At 48.9% G+C, this 16,871-nt stretch overlaps 4 protein-coding genes across 4 annotated transcripts; 3 read left to right on the top strand and 1 right to left on the bottom strand.

Annotated features, from left to right (window-relative positions):
* The first annotated feature begins 204 nt into the window (after positions 1 to 204).
* Positions 205 to 6,107, top strand: skor2 (SKI family transcriptional corepressor 2). The gene is made up of 8 exons (XM_062477687.1): positions 205 to 2,071; positions 2,625 to 2,688; positions 2,968 to 3,045; positions 4,768 to 4,833; positions 4,958 to 5,056; positions 5,233 to 5,300; positions 5,413 to 5,475; positions 5,596 to 6,107. Exons 1-7 carry the CDS (start codon positions 242 to 244, stop codon positions 5,470 to 5,472), a joined length of 2,265 nt encoding a protein of 754 aa, XP_062333671.1. The 5' UTR covers positions 205 to 241; the 3' UTR covers positions 5,473 to 5,475; positions 5,596 to 6,107.
* Positions 6,108 to 6,445: 338 nt separating this feature from the next.
* Positions 6,446 to 7,681, top strand: ier3ip1 (immediate early response 3 interacting protein 1). The gene is made up of 3 exons (XM_062477925.1): positions 6,446 to 6,597; positions 6,915 to 7,016; positions 7,118 to 7,681. The coding sequence occupies exons 1-3, from the start codon at positions 6,507 to 6,509 to the stop codon at positions 7,171 to 7,173; spliced, it is 249 nt and encodes an 82-aa protein (XP_062333909.1). The 5' UTR covers positions 6,446 to 6,506; the 3' UTR covers positions 7,174 to 7,681.
* A 1,206-nt stretch (positions 7,682 to 8,887) lies between these two features.
* On the top strand, positions 8,888 to 11,873 carry hdhd2 (haloacid dehalogenase-like hydrolase domain containing 2). The gene is made up of 7 exons (XM_062477777.1): positions 8,888 to 9,026; positions 9,977 to 10,089; positions 10,265 to 10,476; positions 10,567 to 10,651; positions 10,858 to 11,074; positions 11,205 to 11,268; positions 11,351 to 11,873. The coding sequence occupies exons 2-7, from the start codon at positions 9,989 to 9,991 to the stop codon at positions 11,449 to 11,451; spliced, it is 780 nt and encodes a 259-aa protein (XP_062333761.1). The 5' UTR covers positions 8,888 to 9,026; positions 9,977 to 9,988; the 3' UTR covers positions 11,452 to 11,873.
* katnal2 (katanin p60 subunit A-like 2) lies at positions 11,842 to 16,858 on the bottom strand. Its single transcript, XM_062477775.1, has 16 exons — positions 16,696 to 16,858; positions 16,125 to 16,195; positions 15,829 to 15,995; positions 15,708 to 15,744; positions 15,289 to 15,403; positions 14,997 to 15,095; positions 14,752 to 14,844; positions 14,401 to 14,478; positions 14,059 to 14,157; positions 13,519 to 13,582; positions 13,286 to 13,404; positions 13,116 to 13,204; positions 12,825 to 12,935; positions 12,556 to 12,718; positions 12,305 to 12,407; positions 11,842 to 12,201 (listed from the first exon to the last, which is right to left on the bottom strand). The coding sequence occupies exons 1-16, from the start codon at positions 16,744 to 16,746 to the stop codon at positions 12,062 to 12,064; spliced, it is 1,599 nt and encodes a 532-aa protein (XP_062333759.1). The 5' UTR covers positions 16,747 to 16,858; the 3' UTR covers positions 11,842 to 12,061.
* Between the last annotated feature and the right edge of the window lie 13 nt (positions 16,859 to 16,871).

Genomic DNA, 16,871 nt, shown 5'->3' with positions numbered 1-16,871 from the left:
GAATTATGAACAGAGAAATACAACAATATAAATCATAAAAAATATCTTCTGACAGCCTTTAAATATTCCTGTTTTTGTACAGTTGTTATCATTTTTGTCAAAAGAGTCTGATCTTTTCTCTGTCCATGTTACCAGCGGTTCAGCTGGTAAAGGTTTGGAATTCTGTGTGCTTAATATTTTGCTTTGCGCTTGCCAGCAGGAAGTCACTGAGAGTTTCCTGTCTGCAGTGGACCCCACTGGCATGGACACACCCCTCCTACCCAGACCCAACAACATCACCATGACGACCCCACCCAGCTCCTTCCAGCCAGAGCCCCTGACCCCCCCTAGACCTCCCCACGGGGCCCCCTCCCCTTCCTCCTCCTCCCTGAAGCCCAACCAGGTGGGTCAGGTGGTGCTGTATGGGGTGCCCATCGTCTCCCTGGTAATAGACCACCAGGAGCGCCTGTGCCTGGCTCAGATCTCCAACACACTGCTGAAGAACTACAGCTACAACGAAATCCACAACCGGCGCGTGGCACTGGGCATAACGTGCGTGCAGTGCACCCCGGTCCAGCTGGAGATCCTGCGGCGTGCGGGCGCCATGCCCATCTCCTCGCGACGCTGCGGCATGATCACCAAGCGCGAGGCCGAGCGCCTGTGCAAGTCCTTCCTGGGGGAGAACTCGCCCCCCAAGCTTCCCGATAACTTTGCCTTCGACGTGTCTCACGAGTGCGCTTGGGGTTGCCGCGGTAACTTCATCCCGGCGCGCTACAACAGCTCGCGGGCCAAGTGCATCAAGTGCTCGTACTGTAACATGTACTTCTCGCCCAACAAGTTTATCTTCCACTCCCACCGCACGCCCGAGGCCAAGTACACGCAGCCCGACGCCGCCAACTTCAACTCTTGGCGCCGCCATCTCAAACTGTCCGACAAGACCCCGCCCGACGACCTGGCGTTCGCATGGGAGGACGTGAAGGCCATGTTTAATGGGGGCAGCCGAAAGCGTGCCCTGCCCTCCTCCCACTGCCCTCCCATGGGACAGATGAAGGGCATGGGCTCCGTCCTGCCCCACATGATGTCATCCCCAGAGCTGGGGAGCCAGAAGAGGGGCCGCTTTGAGGAGGACGAGGACCTGGATGTGAACAGCCTCTCTCCCAGGAAGGCCCCACGCAGCTACCCCCTCATCCCCGTGCCCAGTAAGAGCTTTGGCATGCTGCACAAGTTCCCCCCCACCTCTCTGTTCCCCAACCCTTACTCCTTCCCAACCTTCGGCCTCTGCCCCCAGAAGAAGGATGACAGCGAGGCTCCTAATAGCCAGAAACCCGCCGGTCTGTCTGGGCTGCTGTGGCCGGGGCGTAAGGACACCTTCTACCCCCCCTTCTGCATGTTCTGGCCCCCCAGGGCCACAGGGGGCATCCCAGTGCCCACCTACCTGCAGCACCAGCCCAGCGCCCTCTCTTCCCTGGCAGAGAGCCCTTCCCTCAGGCAAGCCTTCCTGGACCTGTCGGAGCAAACTGAGGCCGGGGCAGGGGTGGGCGCGGGCATGGGTACCAACCCCAGGTCAGGCCTGTTTGAACCGGAGTGTCCGGCTGTGACCCCTGACCTTCGACCTGTGACCTCAGAGGGCTGGCTGAAGCTGCTCGACCACGCCCCCTCCCTCCAGGCTAGGAAAAGCAGCTACCACTCCGCCTTCCGGCCTGTTGTCAAGGACGCGGAGAGCATCGCCAAGCTCCACGGCAACGTGACGGAAGAGTTTGGATCGGACCGCCACCTGTCTCCCACCACCAGCTGCAGCTACGGCAGCGAGAGTGGGGGGGAGGGAGACGGGCCGGAGAGCGAGGAGGAGGGGGAGGTGGACGTGGAGACCAAGCAGGATGAGGAGGACAGCTTCAGCAGCAGTCTACACCTGAGAGGATTGGGCAAGGGTGGGGAGGAGAGCGGGAGGGACAGCGGAGACTACCCCGGCACCCCCTCAGCCCCCAGCCAGGACCCCCCCAGCCTGCCGGCCTCTCCCCCCGCCAGCCTGGCCATCCCCAGTCCCAGCTCCAGCCCTCCACACCCTCCACTGGAGGAGGCCACCTACAAAAACGTAAATATTCCCTCAAGGCACTTTAGCTAATTATTATTTAAATGGCTGCGCTGGCAGGCCTGATCTGATCTGCATAACCAGATTGATAGCAGCAGCTCCCTGTAGAAATGAGATATTCACAGTGTTGTGAACCCTGCTAATGGCCCCAGTCATGTATTGTTTAATAGCGACATTCTATTTGTTCTCTCTTTGTCATGCCTGCCTGTTAGCCTGCTTAATCTTTAACCTGTCGAGTCCACATTAGCCCTGGCTGCCAGGGGGAAAGAGAGGGAGAGAGATGCAGATAGAGAGATGCAGATAGAGAGCCATAGAAAGATAGAGAGCGAGAGAAAGATAAAGGGAAAGAGAAATAAAGGGGCCGAGGGGTTGTACCCTGGGTTAATGAGGAGCTAGCAAAAAAGTTCAGGACCATTAGTAACTGTGTACACACACAAACGCTAGTATTATCCTGCTCCAGACCCCTAGACAACTCTATTTTTCACATCATTTCAATGGTGAGCTGTGCTGTACGTAGAAGAACCAACCCTCTTTTGGTCCTCTGCTCCTCTCTCAGCTACACAAAAACAGAGAGGAAGGACTGCCTGCCTACGCCACCAAAGACAACGTCAGCCACGCCGGTGAGTTTCCTACAGTGTTTCCTTCTAGTGTTTCTTTTCTACTAGTGAATGTGTTTTTCCTACACATAAGTGCATGTTTCTTACTAGAGAGTGTGTGTGTTGGTCATCTGGGGGTAATGTTGGCTTGACGTCCCATTGCTTCTCCTTGCCGATGCTCCTCTCAGAGAGGCAATGTTCTCTGTAGTTCCACAGTTACCCCCCTTTACGATTCCAGATGAGGTGGAGTAATGGTGCCTGCTCTGTTTGTCCCTCTCCTCCCTCCGTCTGTCTGTCTTCTAGATGACAACAAAGAACAGAGCAACTTCTTCCTGTCAGAGAGTGAGGCCTCAGGACCGGAGTACTGGAGGGAGACTCCAGGTAAACACACACACACATACATACAAGGGTGTAGGTTTGGTTGGAACCTTTTTTTCAACCAATATTAATATTTTGGGGGGAGATGTTTTGACAGTGTCTTGACTTTGGTACAGACATGTCCCTACTGTCTGTCCCTAAACTTATGCCTGTCCACAAACACACACACACACACACACACACACATAAACAAAGTTGGAGTTAAAAAGCCACTTCACTGAGCCTAACATCTTCCTCTGGAGGGACTGGTAGTCAGCTGTCCCAGACCGGCAGTTTAGGGATTAATATAACTGCACAAACAGATGAAACACGAGATAACACAGGCTACCTCAAAAATGGAGCAACGCCTCATAATGTTCAGGAAGTATTCTAGTGGGAGCCATCACAGTTCAACAGACTATCGTCTCCACGGAGACGAGGTGGCAGCCTCCATCCTCACATTATCGCAGGGATATAATTGCCTTTTTCTCTGCCAAGCCCTCCATCCCTGAGATCAGAGCTTTTCTATCTGTCAGGGAGACATTCACAGTGTTTTATGACATCTATGCCAACATTTATATTATCTATCCCATAATGATCTCCTCACATAATGTATAATGTATTTCAAAAAATTACACGAAACAAATTAAATGAAACCACCTTTGCCTGATTGCGCCATGTCTCCCAGGGCTGCAAGCGGACGTGATTAGGAGCTCTGATTCCACAGCGGCCGAGGCGCCGCCTTAAAGAGACTTCTGTTTCTTGGGAGAAAAATAATCTAATTTTCCATTTATGTAATGCAAACTGCCTTGGCTTTGACTATTCACGGTTAATTGACTGTCAAACGAGGTTGTTATCCTCAGGCACTGTCTGCAAATGTGCTTGTCAAATGAGACAGAGAGAGTAGAGCAGCGGGCTGAATGAGACCAGCACTGGGAGGCTTAAGGAGGGAGGACGGGAGAGAGAGAGGCGGGAGAGAGAGAGGCGAAAGAGAATGAAGATTATACACACACAAAATGGACCAGATCGCTTCATTTAAGGCATTCGATTTGCCTCATTGTCACAGCTCATACTTTGCACACACGCACACACGTGTTTACAAACACACACAGGCTCACACACAGACACGTACATTCCCAGGTTTGTAAATTCATGGGAGAAGGCTCGGTGTGATGAGAAAACTGTGGATATTAGGGAGGCAGTGGGGTGTTGGAGGGAATATGATTAGTGTGGTTTAGAAGGCCCAGGGCACGGACGCACAATCAGGCCTAACAGCAGCCTATAGACTTCAGGCAGCACTCATACAAATCTGTATGATGATGAGAATACTGTTTGGTATGAATGTTGGCTACTAAATCCTCTGTACGGCCCACAATTTGTTGGCCATGGTTTTGTGTTGCCTAAAATTCAGGTTTTACATATTGAGTGGTGGAAATTACAGTTTTCAATTCCAATCAAAAAGACAATTGTTATTGCTGAATCTAATGCAATAACTACAAGTGTGTAAAGTTAATCCTTGATTAATTCCTGTGTGAGAAAACAAGATTTTTAGTAGTCAGAAAACATGTACTGATACTGACATCTAGAGGACGAGGGGAGTACTCGTCCCCTGTGACTCACGGTTTAACAAGCTGTGCTTTTAAAAATGGTTTTGAGCTTCACCTAGATGATTGTAACAATCACTTAGTAAAGCTTATTACAGTACAACTTTATCGTAATCAAAACGCCTTGTGTATTTTATGTTAGGTGACCAAACGCAAGAAACACCATCCCCTGTGTCACTGAAGAAGGATGTCGAGAACATGGAGAAAGGTGCAAACAGTCAATTATTATCATTAAATTAAAGTTCTTGTGTTCTAACGATATTGGGTCTTGATGTGTGTTCTTGGGGATCTACTGTTACTAATGTTCTAGTGTCGTCTTATCTGTTCCTCAGAGGAGCTGCAGAAGGTTCTGCTGGAGCAGATAGACCTGCGGAGACGACTAGAACAGGAATTCCACGCTCTGAAAGGCAACTCACCCTTCCCTGTGTTCCGTAAGTCTTCTCTCTTCTCCACTTCCTCCTCCTCTCACTTCCTCCTCACCATTCCTTATTCTCTACTACTTTTTCCTCATTTATCATAGACTCCTCTGTTTGTTCCTTTGGAATTCTTGAGTTTCATTATAATCTATGATCATTTTGAAACATGTTTCGATTGGGTTCTTTTCCAGATAACTTCCAGGACCAGATGAAGAGAGAGCTGGCCTACAGAGAGGAGATGGTGCAGCAACTACAAATGGTAAGATCCCTGCAGACATCCTCTAGATTACCTCACACACACACACTAATACAAACACACACACACACAGTATATGAAAGCAACTTATGTTTCTGTTTTGCCTCATTCTCAGATTCCCTATGCGAACATGATACGAAAAGAAAAAATAGGGACCCATCTCAACAAAAGCTAAGTGGTGAGTATACAGTGTAGTATATTGTGTGGCAGTGTTTATGTAGTGATATATATGCAGGATAGAGGTGGACCAGGACTCTGATGGGTTTGTGTTCCCCCCCCCCCCCCCCCCCCCCCCCAGGTCTCCTCACTGAGTTTCTGTGAACCTGTGCAGCCTGGAAGAAAAAGACAGAACGCACAGCACTGCTCGAACCATCTGACACAGTTTTGCTTCAAAGATCTGACACTTTTTTGTACTTCTACAACAAACGTGACCTCGTCTCCCCAGAGAGAGACCGACGGAGCCAGTGACGTATGGACCTGCCTACACCCCTGCTCTCCTCAGCTCCTTCTGGACCAAAAATGAGACAGTGTTAAAGACTAGACGGCTGTGTGTCTAAACATGAACTGTCCTAGACCCCCTCCGCCCCCGCCCCCCCGCCCTGGACCAACACAGACACACACCTTGGCCGTCTGATGTCTCTCCTACATGATAATGATGATAATGATGTTTCTGTACAGTGATGCCACCACCCCCTCCCTCCCTCTTGTGTGTGTCTGTGTGTGTGTGTGTGCGTGTGTGTTTGTCTCAGTCTGACTGAACCAGCCTCCTGGTTCTAGTCTCAAAAAATGTACCGAATGTATATAAGAAAACGATGCGTTGAATTTATGTTTCAGAGCGTTGAAGCGCAAGCTCTTATGTCTCCCTGTTTAGAGGATGTAAATGGAGAAATTAACATGAAACACAAAATCAATAATGCTATTATTACAAAAAGGTTAATGCAAATGTATTGAAATATGTTCTTGTAGTTTCTCTACTATTTATGTGGATAAATAAAAAGTCTATATAATATTTGAACGCATGTGCTTCATTACATATCATAAAATGCAGTCAGGGAATAATGGACCTGAAACAGGCCCCAAAATTGTGTCATCTATGCTCTGAAAAAATAAAATAATAAAAATGCAATACATCTCGGGGCGCACAAAATTGTCGTCACCAGATGCTCGAGTTGTCAGAGCTTCTGAAGGAGGAGAAACAAAGTTGCCAGCATGGCGTTTACATTCTATGCTCTCATCCAAACGGCTATTCTCTGTGTCAATGCTGTTGCAGTGTTACATGAAGAAAGGTTCCTTAGCAAAAGTAAGCGAGTTTGTAAACGTGAGAAGTGTGTTTTGTTTGCATTTGCCATCAAAACCGTAGATAGATAGCTTGTAAAGCTGACAGAATGCATCCTTGTTTGCCGCTAACTAGAGATTTGTAGCTGGATATAGAGCCTCTGGGCTGTAAGGAAAAATTAGATATGGGTTTTGTACAGTTCTCCTGCAGATTTACTTAAAATGCATTGAATTAAAAACTCGGAAACCCTGCGTTGCATGTAAGTTAGCCAGGTTTAACGTCCTAGACCTAGACATAGCCAATCTTGTTGTTAGACCTAACTGAGCCTTCTCTGTCATCAGTTGGGTGGAGTGCGCAACATGGCACCGGAGGGTTTGGCGATGACCCATCGATAAACGCTCAACTTCTGATCCTGATTCGTTCTGTCAAAACTGTTATGAGAGGTATGATAAATTCGTCAACGTAAGGTCTTCACTTCTTACGGCAATATCATCAGCACAACAAAGCAGACTGGTTATTCTAAATTTTCTGTGTCTGATTTCAGTGCCGCTGATTTTAGTGAATTCAGTCTGCATCGTTCTTCTGCTGCTGTTCGGCTGATCCTTCCAGCCATGGACTCGGACACCTTCCAAGAACCAAAATCCAAGCCACTCTGACATAACTGGTCCAGTTATCTGACAGAACTAACCGAGACTGGAGAAAAACAGTGATATTAGCCGGACACACCGGTGTTTACACACCTCCGAGATAGGAGCATCACGATCAGTAGCCTACTGATCACGATTAACGATGCCAATGCAACATAAGGATTAGGCTACTCATACCATGTGAAAGACTAAAGCACCATGACAAACTGTACACACATTTTTAAGCGTTTTTTATTTGTAGGATATTTAACTCTACATATTATAGTGTAAATGAATGGGACAAGTAGCTCTGTTAGACTGGTCTGAATATTCCGATACCTCTCCTGGAGTAGGGCAACATGACATCAGGTTTTGGGAAAGTGAAATGTTTATTAGTAAGTATAAGCATTTGCAACTAAATGTTTTTTAATGTGTTATACTTGTTTGTATGCAATAAACACGTAGCCTATGTGTTGAAAAGACCAATGCTTTAATTCACGGTCCTTGCCACATCTAATGTTTGTCTGAAACAGTTCATAATCTGGACAAGAATCTATAAACAAGAACGTATAACCTACTTAAATGTTCTGACAATCTGCAGTACATAACAGGGTTTGGAAAAGTGAAGTGTGTATTAAGCATGCGTTGGCCACTATAAATGTTTTTAAACTTTTATATTGTTTGTAGGCCTACGCAGTAGGCTAAACACGTATGTGAGCTGAAAGGACAAGCGCTTTAATTCCTTCATGATCCACATCATATACAATGTTTGTCTGAAACAAACCTGTCTGTATTTATTTCAACCAGGGGATCCGTGGCACAGACAAACAACCCCTTCTCATAATCTCCATTGGTGCCCGTATTAGAGGCAGTGTTTGCCAGTGGTCCTGGGAAAACGTTTTTATTAACGGTAGTTTGGACCTAAATACACGAAGTAAGGGATTTTTTTTTTGACAGAATTAATACCATATGTTTATCGGTGGGATTAATGGTATAAAGCCGTTTTATCTTAGATTAGCGTGACTTAATCTTAGCTCAAGATAGTGTGACTTTAAGTGATGATGGGGCATTAGGGAGACTTCACACGAGGAGAGAGATGGAAGGCCTTCCCTGATCAGTACAAGGGGCGCTTCACACGACGGGAGCAGGGGCTTACAGTGGACAATAGTTTGGTAACAAGTGCAAACGGTTTAATTGAATATTGTTGGCTAGGGGTTAGGAATGTATGAGTGTAACATTTGTATAACAGCAAAACATCAGAGAATAATATTTAGCAATAGCCTACTGTTATTTTGATGTAGAATTAGTGACTGAAAGAGGCTTTGGGTGTGGATTGGCAACGTGCGAAAGAGGTTTTTTAGCTTTGATAATACTTTCTGCTATATTAAATCGATTAATGCAAAAATACATGCAAATATGATCCATCTGTGAGTTGTTATTGAGATAGGCTACATATGTTTTTCTTTTAATGAATGATTATTCTGTAAATCGCCTTAAATGATTAATATATTGGACGAATCATGGGGAGTGTGCGTGGGTGCGTATGAATTTGTGTGCGTGTCACTCTCACTAAGTGACTAGTACATATTTTCGCGAGTACGTAACCATTGTTTCATTTATCATTCAAAGCAATTTCACAATTCACATTAGACAATAAGAACTAATAGGCATATCTACAGACAGCTTTCTCAGAAGACCCTAAACACAACAAACACCACGCCCAGAAGAGGTAGCTAGGTCATTCAAATAGTTTTACTCCGTTATATAGCAAGAAAATGTTCCTGGCACTTCTTCAATACTGCATACATTCGTCGGAATATAGCTATTGTCTGTTATTTATCAGTTAGCTAGATTTCTAGCACTGCCTGACACTGCTGTAATTGATTTGGAAATGTTTCTAGCACTCGTACTGGCTCTTCCTACCTTAATTCGGGGTTAGGTTTTACTTGTAGCCTAGGCACTTCAGACCCTCAGTTCTAGATATAGTATCGTCTTATCTGTATAGTAATAATAATAATAATAGTATTACTATTAAGTCTGGTTAACGTTGGTTCATCAAGCCTACAGTACGACTACAAACTAACTTCACATGTTCTGTCGGGTTCTGCTACAAGCTAACGTTATACTTAAAGCTAGCGTTAGCTAGCTGGCTAGCTACAAGCTGTGACTTTCAAAAGACAGGCCGATTTTCTAGTTCAATGTGTTTATAGCGATGTGTTAAGTATTTTTCCTTTTTATGTCCTGGCCGCTTTGGTCATATAGTCTGATCCGAGCTCCGATCAATCCAGACTGATACAATCTATGCCACATAACACTCCCAGTTGGCAACACTTTAACTAAAATCTTTCCAATAATGTCACGTACATATCATGAACCAGATTTAGTGTTCAGTCGGTTGAATAAGGGTTCACAGTGCTGAGCTCAGTGTTAATTGTGCCAGATTTATAACTACATGACAGAATCTAGCATTCATAAGTAAAAGAGCTCCGGGTATTGTAGCGTCACGCAGGGCATCGTACCAGAGATACCGCTCACCAGAAATAATCCCCCTATTCCATCTCATGTGAATTATGATAAAGAAAGTGAATTATGATTATCAAAATAAAGTAGTATTTACTGTGTACTGTCTGCAGGCCTGAAACTGCTCTCAGAGCAATGAATAGCTGCCATTATCGGAGCGATCAGTGCGTAGTCCTTGCTACAGTGTGTGGCTGGTGTGGAGGTAGTCTATGTGGAATGTCTGTGGCTGGGGTTTTATATTCTAATTGTGACTGTAGGAAAGTGCTGCCATGGCGAGCAGACGGGCGTTAAAGGCGGTGCTAATTGACCTAAGCGGAACACTCCATGTAGAGGACTGTGCTGTTCCCGGGGCCCAGGAAGCCCTCCGCAGGTGACCTGGTCCTCTTCTGACCCATACTGCCCCTAACTCCATACTCCTTTTTTCTTTTACCTTCACAATGGGCTATACCCCAGGCCCTATAACTTAGCCTCTATCCTCCCTACTAAATATCCTAGCCCTTACTTCCTCTAACAGGCTGAAGCTGTCGTCCTCCTCTTCGGCTCAGCAGGTTACGTCAGTCCTCAGTGGCCGTGAAGTTTGTGACCAACACCACCAAGGAGTGTAGGCGGAGCCTTTTGGAGCGGCTGCAACGGCTGAACTTTGACCTGGAGGAGCGGGAGATCTTCACCTCGCTGAGCGCGGCACGTCGCCTGCTGGAGCAGAGGAGAGAGCGCCCCCTGCTGCTAGTGGAGGACAGCGCTCTGGAGGACTTCTCAGGCGAGGGATAGGACTGGGAGAGGAGGGCGGCAGTGTGTCTTAGTGTGCGTGCTAGGATACAATGTATAACAGACAAGGTGTATATTGCAGGTCTGGACACGTCCGAGCCCAACGCTGTGGTGATAGGACTAGCACCCGAACACTTCAACTACCAGACACTGAACAAGGCCTTCAGGTAACTCTAACAATGTAGCTGACCTCACATGGTTGACTATCACAATGTTTTCTTTTTCCTTTTTCCTCCCTCTTCATCTATCCCCCTCTTGCTTTCCCTCCCTCCCTCCCTCCCTCCCTCCCTCCCTCCCTCCCTCCCTCCCTCCCTCCCTCCCTCCCTCCCTCCCTCCCTCCCTCCCTCCCTCCCTCCCTCCCTCCCTCCCTCAGGCTGGTTCTGGAGGGTGCCTCCCTCATAGCCATTCACAAGGCCCGGTACTACCGCCGGCAGGACGGGCTGGCGCTGGGGCCCGGTCCGTTTGTGGCGGGACTAGAGTACGCCACAGAGCGGCAGGCGGAGGTGGTGGGCAAACCTGAGCAGAGCTTCTTCCTGGAGGCTCTCCGAGAGCTGGGCTGCAGCCCTGAGGACGCCATCATGATAGGAGACGTGAGTGGTCTGCTCACGCCCGGGGCCACGTTTGAAGACACTAGAAATGTGCACTCCTCCCTCCCTTCCTGGGAGTAACACTGTGCCCGACCCTATAGAGGTTGAACACTTCTTGTTTGTGCCTCTATAGGACGCACGGGACGATGTTGGCGGTGCCCAGAAGGCAGGCATGAAGGGAATCCTAGTTAAAACTGGTGAGAGACTCTATATTCTGTGTGTTTGTGCCATGTCCTGTGACATGCACAAATGTGTGACTATGAGCTGTGTCTCCTGCAGGTAAATACAGGGAGGGTGATGAGAAGATTTCCCCTCCTCCATATCTGACCTGTGATGACTTTGTCCAGGCTGTAGACCACATCCTTCATCACCTGGTCTAGATGGCCAGCTCCCTATCATCTGGTATAACTAACCAGCTGACCTGGTCTAGCTAAGCCTCTAACTTACCCTCCCTTTCAAGTGCTGTTCATCCGTCCTGCTTCGAACAAGCTCACCTCTAGAATACCCCTCCTCCAGCCAGCTCACCTTCAACTCCAGAACAGCCCTCCCCAGAACCAGGTCAGTTCCACCTCCAGAACACTCCTTCTCCAGTCAGCTAACCTCCACTTCCAGGACACCCCTCCTCCGGCCAGCGGAACAGTGCTCCATCTCATATAACCTTCCTCCCAGGGCAGCCAGCCTGATGACTAGCTGCCAGCTTGTTCTGTTTGTGTGTTTGTCATGAGGAATGCATAATGTGTCAAACTAGAATATTGAATCATGAACATTTTATTTTTGTGTTTTAATAAAACGACAAAACTGAGTGTTGCTCATTGTGTTTGGTTGAGCAGAGCAATGGAACTGCGAACACCTTCAATATAATTATAAATATATATACACAGATTATGAGTATATACAAGGGAGAACTCCCAGAGGAACCAGGTTGGGATGCATGTGTGTCCTGTACACGTGTGTGTTCTGTACACGTGTGTGTTCTGTACGCGTGTGTTTTCAGACAGACTCGTACTCCGTCTCCCAGGCGCTGTACCTGTCAGTCAGGCTGCGGGCTGAGGGCTTAGAGTGAGTGATAACCTCCAGGAAGTCTTCCGTTGTCACGGTTTCCAACTCGATCACAGGCATGTCTGACTTCCCTGAGAGAACAGAGAACAGTCAGATAAGGCCCATCTGCTTGTCTGTCTCCCTGCCTGTCTGTCTGTCTATCTGTCTGTCTCCCTGCCTGTCTGTTGGTCTTACCCTCCTGGTGGGACTCCAGAGCATCAAAGATCTTGCGTACCGGCCTCATAGCAGCCTCTTTACACACCAGCCGAATGTCTGAACCTGAGTAGCCCTCTGTCTCCTGGAACGTAAACAGGAAGTATCCTTAAACACAGACAGGAAATACCACTGCTCAACTAGAAAGGAAACACATATGTCCTTACTTCCAGGGATGGATCATTACATCCGAGATCCTCGTCTGGGATGTAGAAACAAACGCTCACTCATACCTGTGCCAGCATCTCATAGGTCAGATCCGTGCGTAGCTCCACCCCTCCTGTGCAGCTGACTGGCGGCAACCAATGAGAGATCATGGCCTGACGGGCTGGACAGGAGGGAAGACCAACCAGAATCCTCTTCTCTAACCGTCGCAGCATGGCATGATCTAGCTCCCTGAGAGAGGGAGGGAGGGAGGGAGGGAGAAGGACAGCGGAAAGAGAAGTGGAGGAGTGAGAGAGAGAATGAGGGAGGAAGGAGGTAGAGAGGCCTGGGTTCTCACCAGGGCAGGTTGGATGCGGCCAGAACAAACACCAGGTCATCAGAACGAGCCAGACCATCCATCTGGACCAGCAGCTCTGTTTTCATCCTCCTACTGCCCTCATGCTCTCCTCTAGGAGACAGGACACAAGGTAACATGACACAAAGAGGGGGGAGACAGTAGGGAGGAGGGGAAAGGAAATAGGGAAGGGGGGGAAGAGTAGGGAAGAACAAAGTTTGGTCCATGTTCTAAACCCCTCCAATCTCCCCCAGCCTCCACTCTGCATTCCCACATATCACCTCCCTGTCTCACCCCTGTCCAGTCCTCTGGCCCATAACTGACTCCAGCTCATCAAGGAAGATGGTGGAGGGGGCGTGGTACCGAGCCAGCTCAAACAGCACCTGCATGAGCACACAACAGTGTTTGTGTGTGTGTGTGTATATCCTAAACGTGGGCACCGTGCAGTGGGACGAGACCCTCACCCTGACCAGCTTCTCGGAGTCTCCTCTCCACTTGCTGACGATGCTGGAGGCGGAGATGTTGAAGAAGGTGGTGTTACACTCGGTAGCTACAGCCTTGGCCAGCAGAGTTTTCCCTGTACCTAAAGAGGAGGGAGAGGGAGAGAGGAGCGGTGAAGAACAGAAGAAGGAAAGGAGGTGAAGAGGAGGAAGAGGGTGGAGGGAGGAGAAGGAAGGGGGGGGGGGGGGGGTCTCACCTGGTGGACCGAAAAGCAGCAGACCTTTCCATGGAGACAGGATCCCCGTAAACAACTGAGGATACTGAGGAGAGGAGAGGAGGAAGGACAAGGAGGAGAGGAGAGGAGGAAGGACAAGGAGGAGAGGAGAGGAGGAAGGACAAGGAGGAGAGGAGAGGAGGAAGGACAAGGAGGAGAGGAGGAAGGACAAGGAGGAGAGGAGAGGAGGAAGGACAAGGAGGAGATGAGAGGAGAGGAGGAAGGACAACGAGGAGAGGAGAGGAGAGGAGGAGGAGAGTATTAAACAGTCACATCCTAGAAATCCTCAAATAGCGATGATCCATGTTCTAGAGTGTGGTGTTCCTCCATGCATCTGTGTGTGTGTGTGTGTGTCAAGATGCGGCCCCATATTTGTCGTCATCACTGTGATGGAGGGTGTGTATTAGTTGGTGATTGGCTGGTATTCAAGTATGGATTAAGTGTCAGGTTAAGAAATGTCCCTGGCCTGGGCCTGGGTCCAGGGCGGTAGGTGAAATACCAGAGCAGGCGGAGGGGCGCTACCTTAATAGGGTAGACGACAGCCTCTTTGACTAATCGCTTGGCGGCCTGCAAGCCGATGATGTCATCCCAGTGCACGTTGGGGTTGTTTAAATAGATGTCCTTCAGGAGGGCGGAGAGAGATGGAGACTTATTAGCACAGTAGGCAGGCAGGAAGGCAGACATTCACACACAAACACACACACACACACACTCATACAGCTTGAAGACACCATAGAGGACATTGATCGGACTACAGAGGTTCTCTGCTGCCCTCTAGTGGTAGAACTGCAGCTATGGAGCAGCACGGGGTGTGCTCTGTGGTCCAGTCACATGGGGATGGTCAGCAGCTTCCTCCTGTCTCACCCTACTGATGATGGCAGCCAGCTCCTTCATCTCACTGTTCATCCCACTGAGCGCACTGATGGGCTTCAGCAGACGCTCCTGAGACGGAGGGAGACGGAGGGAGAGGGGTAGGGAGGGAGGGGGTGAGGGAGGGAGAGGGGGAGGGAGGGAGAGGGGTAGGGAGGGAGGGGGGGAGGGAGGGAGGGGGGGGGAGAATGAGGGGGGGGGGGAGAATGAATGACAAAGAGATCGAAAGAGAGTTAGTGAGAACAATATAGAACGGCTTCGGGGGGGGGGGGGGGGGGCAGGGATACTTGACATGGTGACAGGGACAGGAGATGGGGTGGTCACCAAGGACACCGGGGTAGTTACCATGGGGTCTGGGGGGCAGGACAGGGGAGCCATGTCGGCCGCTGCTCCTTTAAGGGCGTCCTGGATCAGACCTCTGTAGTCAATCAGCTGAGCCTGAGACAGGGCACACAGCACAGCGAACTTTACCGCTGTCCCAGCCTCTCTGGACCTGTGTGTGTGAGAGTGTGTGTGTGAGTGTGTGTGTGAGAGTGTGTGTGTGAGTGTGTGTGTGAGAGTGTGTGTGTGTGTGTGTGTGTGTCAGCCACCTTCCGTGGCAGAGGCCCCTCCCCTGCTCCATTGCGGGGGATGGAGGAGACGTTGAGGCCGAAGTCGCAAGACTCTGGAGGAGAGTAGTGACCGTTCCCCTACACACACACACACACACATACAAATACACACACACATACACACACACACACACACGCCAGGAGTCACACTCTAATCACATAGTTCCGTTTACTGGAGCTACTAGAACCATGGAGAACTACCGCTGATCTAGAACACCTAGTTGTTTGGTTATTCAACGTCTTCATTTGTTAGAAGTGTAGTAGAACATACGCTAGATGGTTTACTGGTCTCCTTGGCAACCATCTTCGACTCTTTCTTAACCCCAGACTGAGGTCTTCGGGAGGAGCCTATCCTGGGGAGAGGTGGAACCACAGTACAGGGGGTTCTGACAGACGGAGAGAGAAATATTTAGAAGAGTCAATGGTGGTGGGGTTGAGGGATGCAGGATGGGGGTGGTGGGGTGGAGGGATGCAGGATGGGGGTGGTGGGGTGGAGGGATGCAGGATGGGGGTGGTGGGGTGGAGGGATGCAGGATGGGGGTGGTGGGGTGGAGGGATGCAGGATGGGGGTGGTGGGGTGGAGGGATGCAGGATGGGGGTGGTGGGGTGGAGGGATGCAGGATGGGGGTGGTGGGGTGGAGGGACGGAGGTATGGAAGTCAGAAGGTGGTTCAGGAGTGTGATAACTCACCTCTTTTTACCACAGCTTCTGGGCTGCCGGCTTTCAACTGCACAGAGGGAAACAGCCAGGGTTAGAACACAGCGCTTACCACTATGCCTGTGTGTGTGTGTGTGTGTGTGTGTGACTCCACCTGGCTCAAGGACTTTCTTGGTGAGCTTAGGGTGCTTCTGGAACTTGATGTAGTAGTAGCTCTCATACTCCATCAGAACCGTCTCCAGGTCCACATTGTCACACACCTCAAACCTCCGCAGGCCCACGCTAGTCTCCTGATCCAGAGTACGGGCAGCATCCATGTACCTGACACACACACACACACACACACACACACACACACACACACACACAGTGATCATACCAATTCCTTTCTCTCTATTATACACAAACACACACACCTCCAGTATATATAAATGATCGTGACCATCTTACCCCTGCTGTGTGAGATGGTGATAGATCAATATGAGTATATTTCTTCGCCTGGTCTCTGTTCTCAGCTCATCCTAGTGAGAGAGAAGTACTTAATTAATGAAAGATATCCCTCCACTAGATGGCGCTGTATCTGTTCCAAACATTCCTCGGCTCTGCTGTGAGTGTGACATATCGCCTAGGTAACCGGTGGACGCTCATTGACTCCACACTCACTGCATTTAGTTAGCTACAGAAAGTGTTAGCTAGCTAGCTAGCTTGCTAATTAGCTAATCGCAGTCGAAATGCGTAACTGACATTACATGCAGGGCATTACCCTTCGCACTTTTTGTAATAGCTAAGCCATTCATAAAACTTTATAAGTTCGCCGCTGTTGAAAGATAAGGTATCTCTATAGTTTATCCCCCCACTTGCAGTTGGCATTATTATTGCAAGCTCTACAATATGTCGTTTGCGGCCGACACACATTTAGACACAACAAAAACAGTGTCGCTAATCTAGGTAGCACTGACTATAAACGTTAATGAGTTCACTTTGTTTGACAACATCAAGCGAAAAGCGATGCTCCACTCACCGCCTCTCTAGCTTGATTTGCTGTTTTGATCGCTTGATATGAGAGCTCCATCGTCCTGTGTGAGGATTGCAGTATGCCTCTGCTGCGAGATCCACGGCTAAAGTAACTTATAGTGCTAGACTAGCAGGGCTGCAGCACGCCAAGCTGCTAAACTCAACTCTGACTAACAAGATCCA

The sequence above is a fragment of the Osmerus eperlanus genome, chromosome 14 (assembly GCF_963692335.1).
Source record: "Osmerus eperlanus chromosome 14, fOsmEpe2.1, whole genome shotgun sequence".
Taxonomy (NCBI): Eukaryota; Metazoa; Chordata; class Actinopteri; order Osmeriformes; family Osmeridae; genus Osmerus; species Osmerus eperlanus.
This window is presented reverse-complemented; position numbering and strand designations above follow the sequence as displayed.

Bases quoted from the DNA above. Each gene is read 5' to 3' on its own strand.
- skor2 (XM_062477687.1), top strand. From the start codon at position 242: ATGGACACACCCCTCCTACCCAGACCCAACAACATCACCATGACGACC. The intron at 2,072-2,624 runs GTAAATATTCCC...CTCCTCTCTCAG, and splicing joins AGGAGGCCACCTACAAAAAC to CTACACAAAAACAGAGAGGA. The intron at 2,689-2,967 runs GTGAGTTTCCTA...TCTGTCTTCTAG, and splicing joins AGACAACGTCAGCCACGCCG to ATGACAACAAAGAACAGAGC.
- ier3ip1 (XM_062477925.1), top strand. From the start codon at position 6,507: ATGGCGTTTACATTCTATGCTCTCATCCAAACGGCTATTCTCTGTGTC. The intron at 6,598-6,914 runs GTAAGCGAGTTT...CTCTGTCATCAG, and splicing joins AGAAAGGTTCCTTAGCAAAA to TTGGGTGGAGTGCGCAACAT. The intron at 7,017-7,117 runs GTATGATAAATT...GTCTGATTTCAG, and splicing joins TGTCAAAACTGTTATGAGAG to TGCCGCTGATTTTAGTGAAT.
- hdhd2 (XM_062477777.1), top strand. From the start codon at position 9,989: ATGGCGAGCAGACGGGCGTTAAAGGCGGTGCTAATTGACCTAAGCGGA. The intron at 10,652-10,857 runs GTAACTCTAACA...TCCCTCCCTCAG, and splicing joins ACACTGAACAAGGCCTTCAG to GCTGGTTCTGGAGGGTGCCT. The intron at 11,269-11,350 runs GTGAGAGACTCT...TGTCTCCTGCAG, and splicing joins GGGAATCCTAGTTAAAACTG to GTAAATACAGGGAGGGTGAT.
- katnal2 (XM_062477775.1), bottom strand. From the start codon at position 16,746: ATGGAGCTCTCATATCAAGCGATCAAAACAGCAAATCAAGCTAGAGAG. The intron at 14,845-14,996 runs GTGGCTGACACA...GCCCTGTCTCAG, and splicing joins AGGGGCCTCTGCCACGGAAG to GCTCAGCTGATTGACTACAG. The intron at 14,158-14,400 runs GTGAGACAGGAG...GCCCTCCTGAAG, and splicing joins TGGCTGCCATCATCAGTAGG to GACATCTATTTAAACAACCC.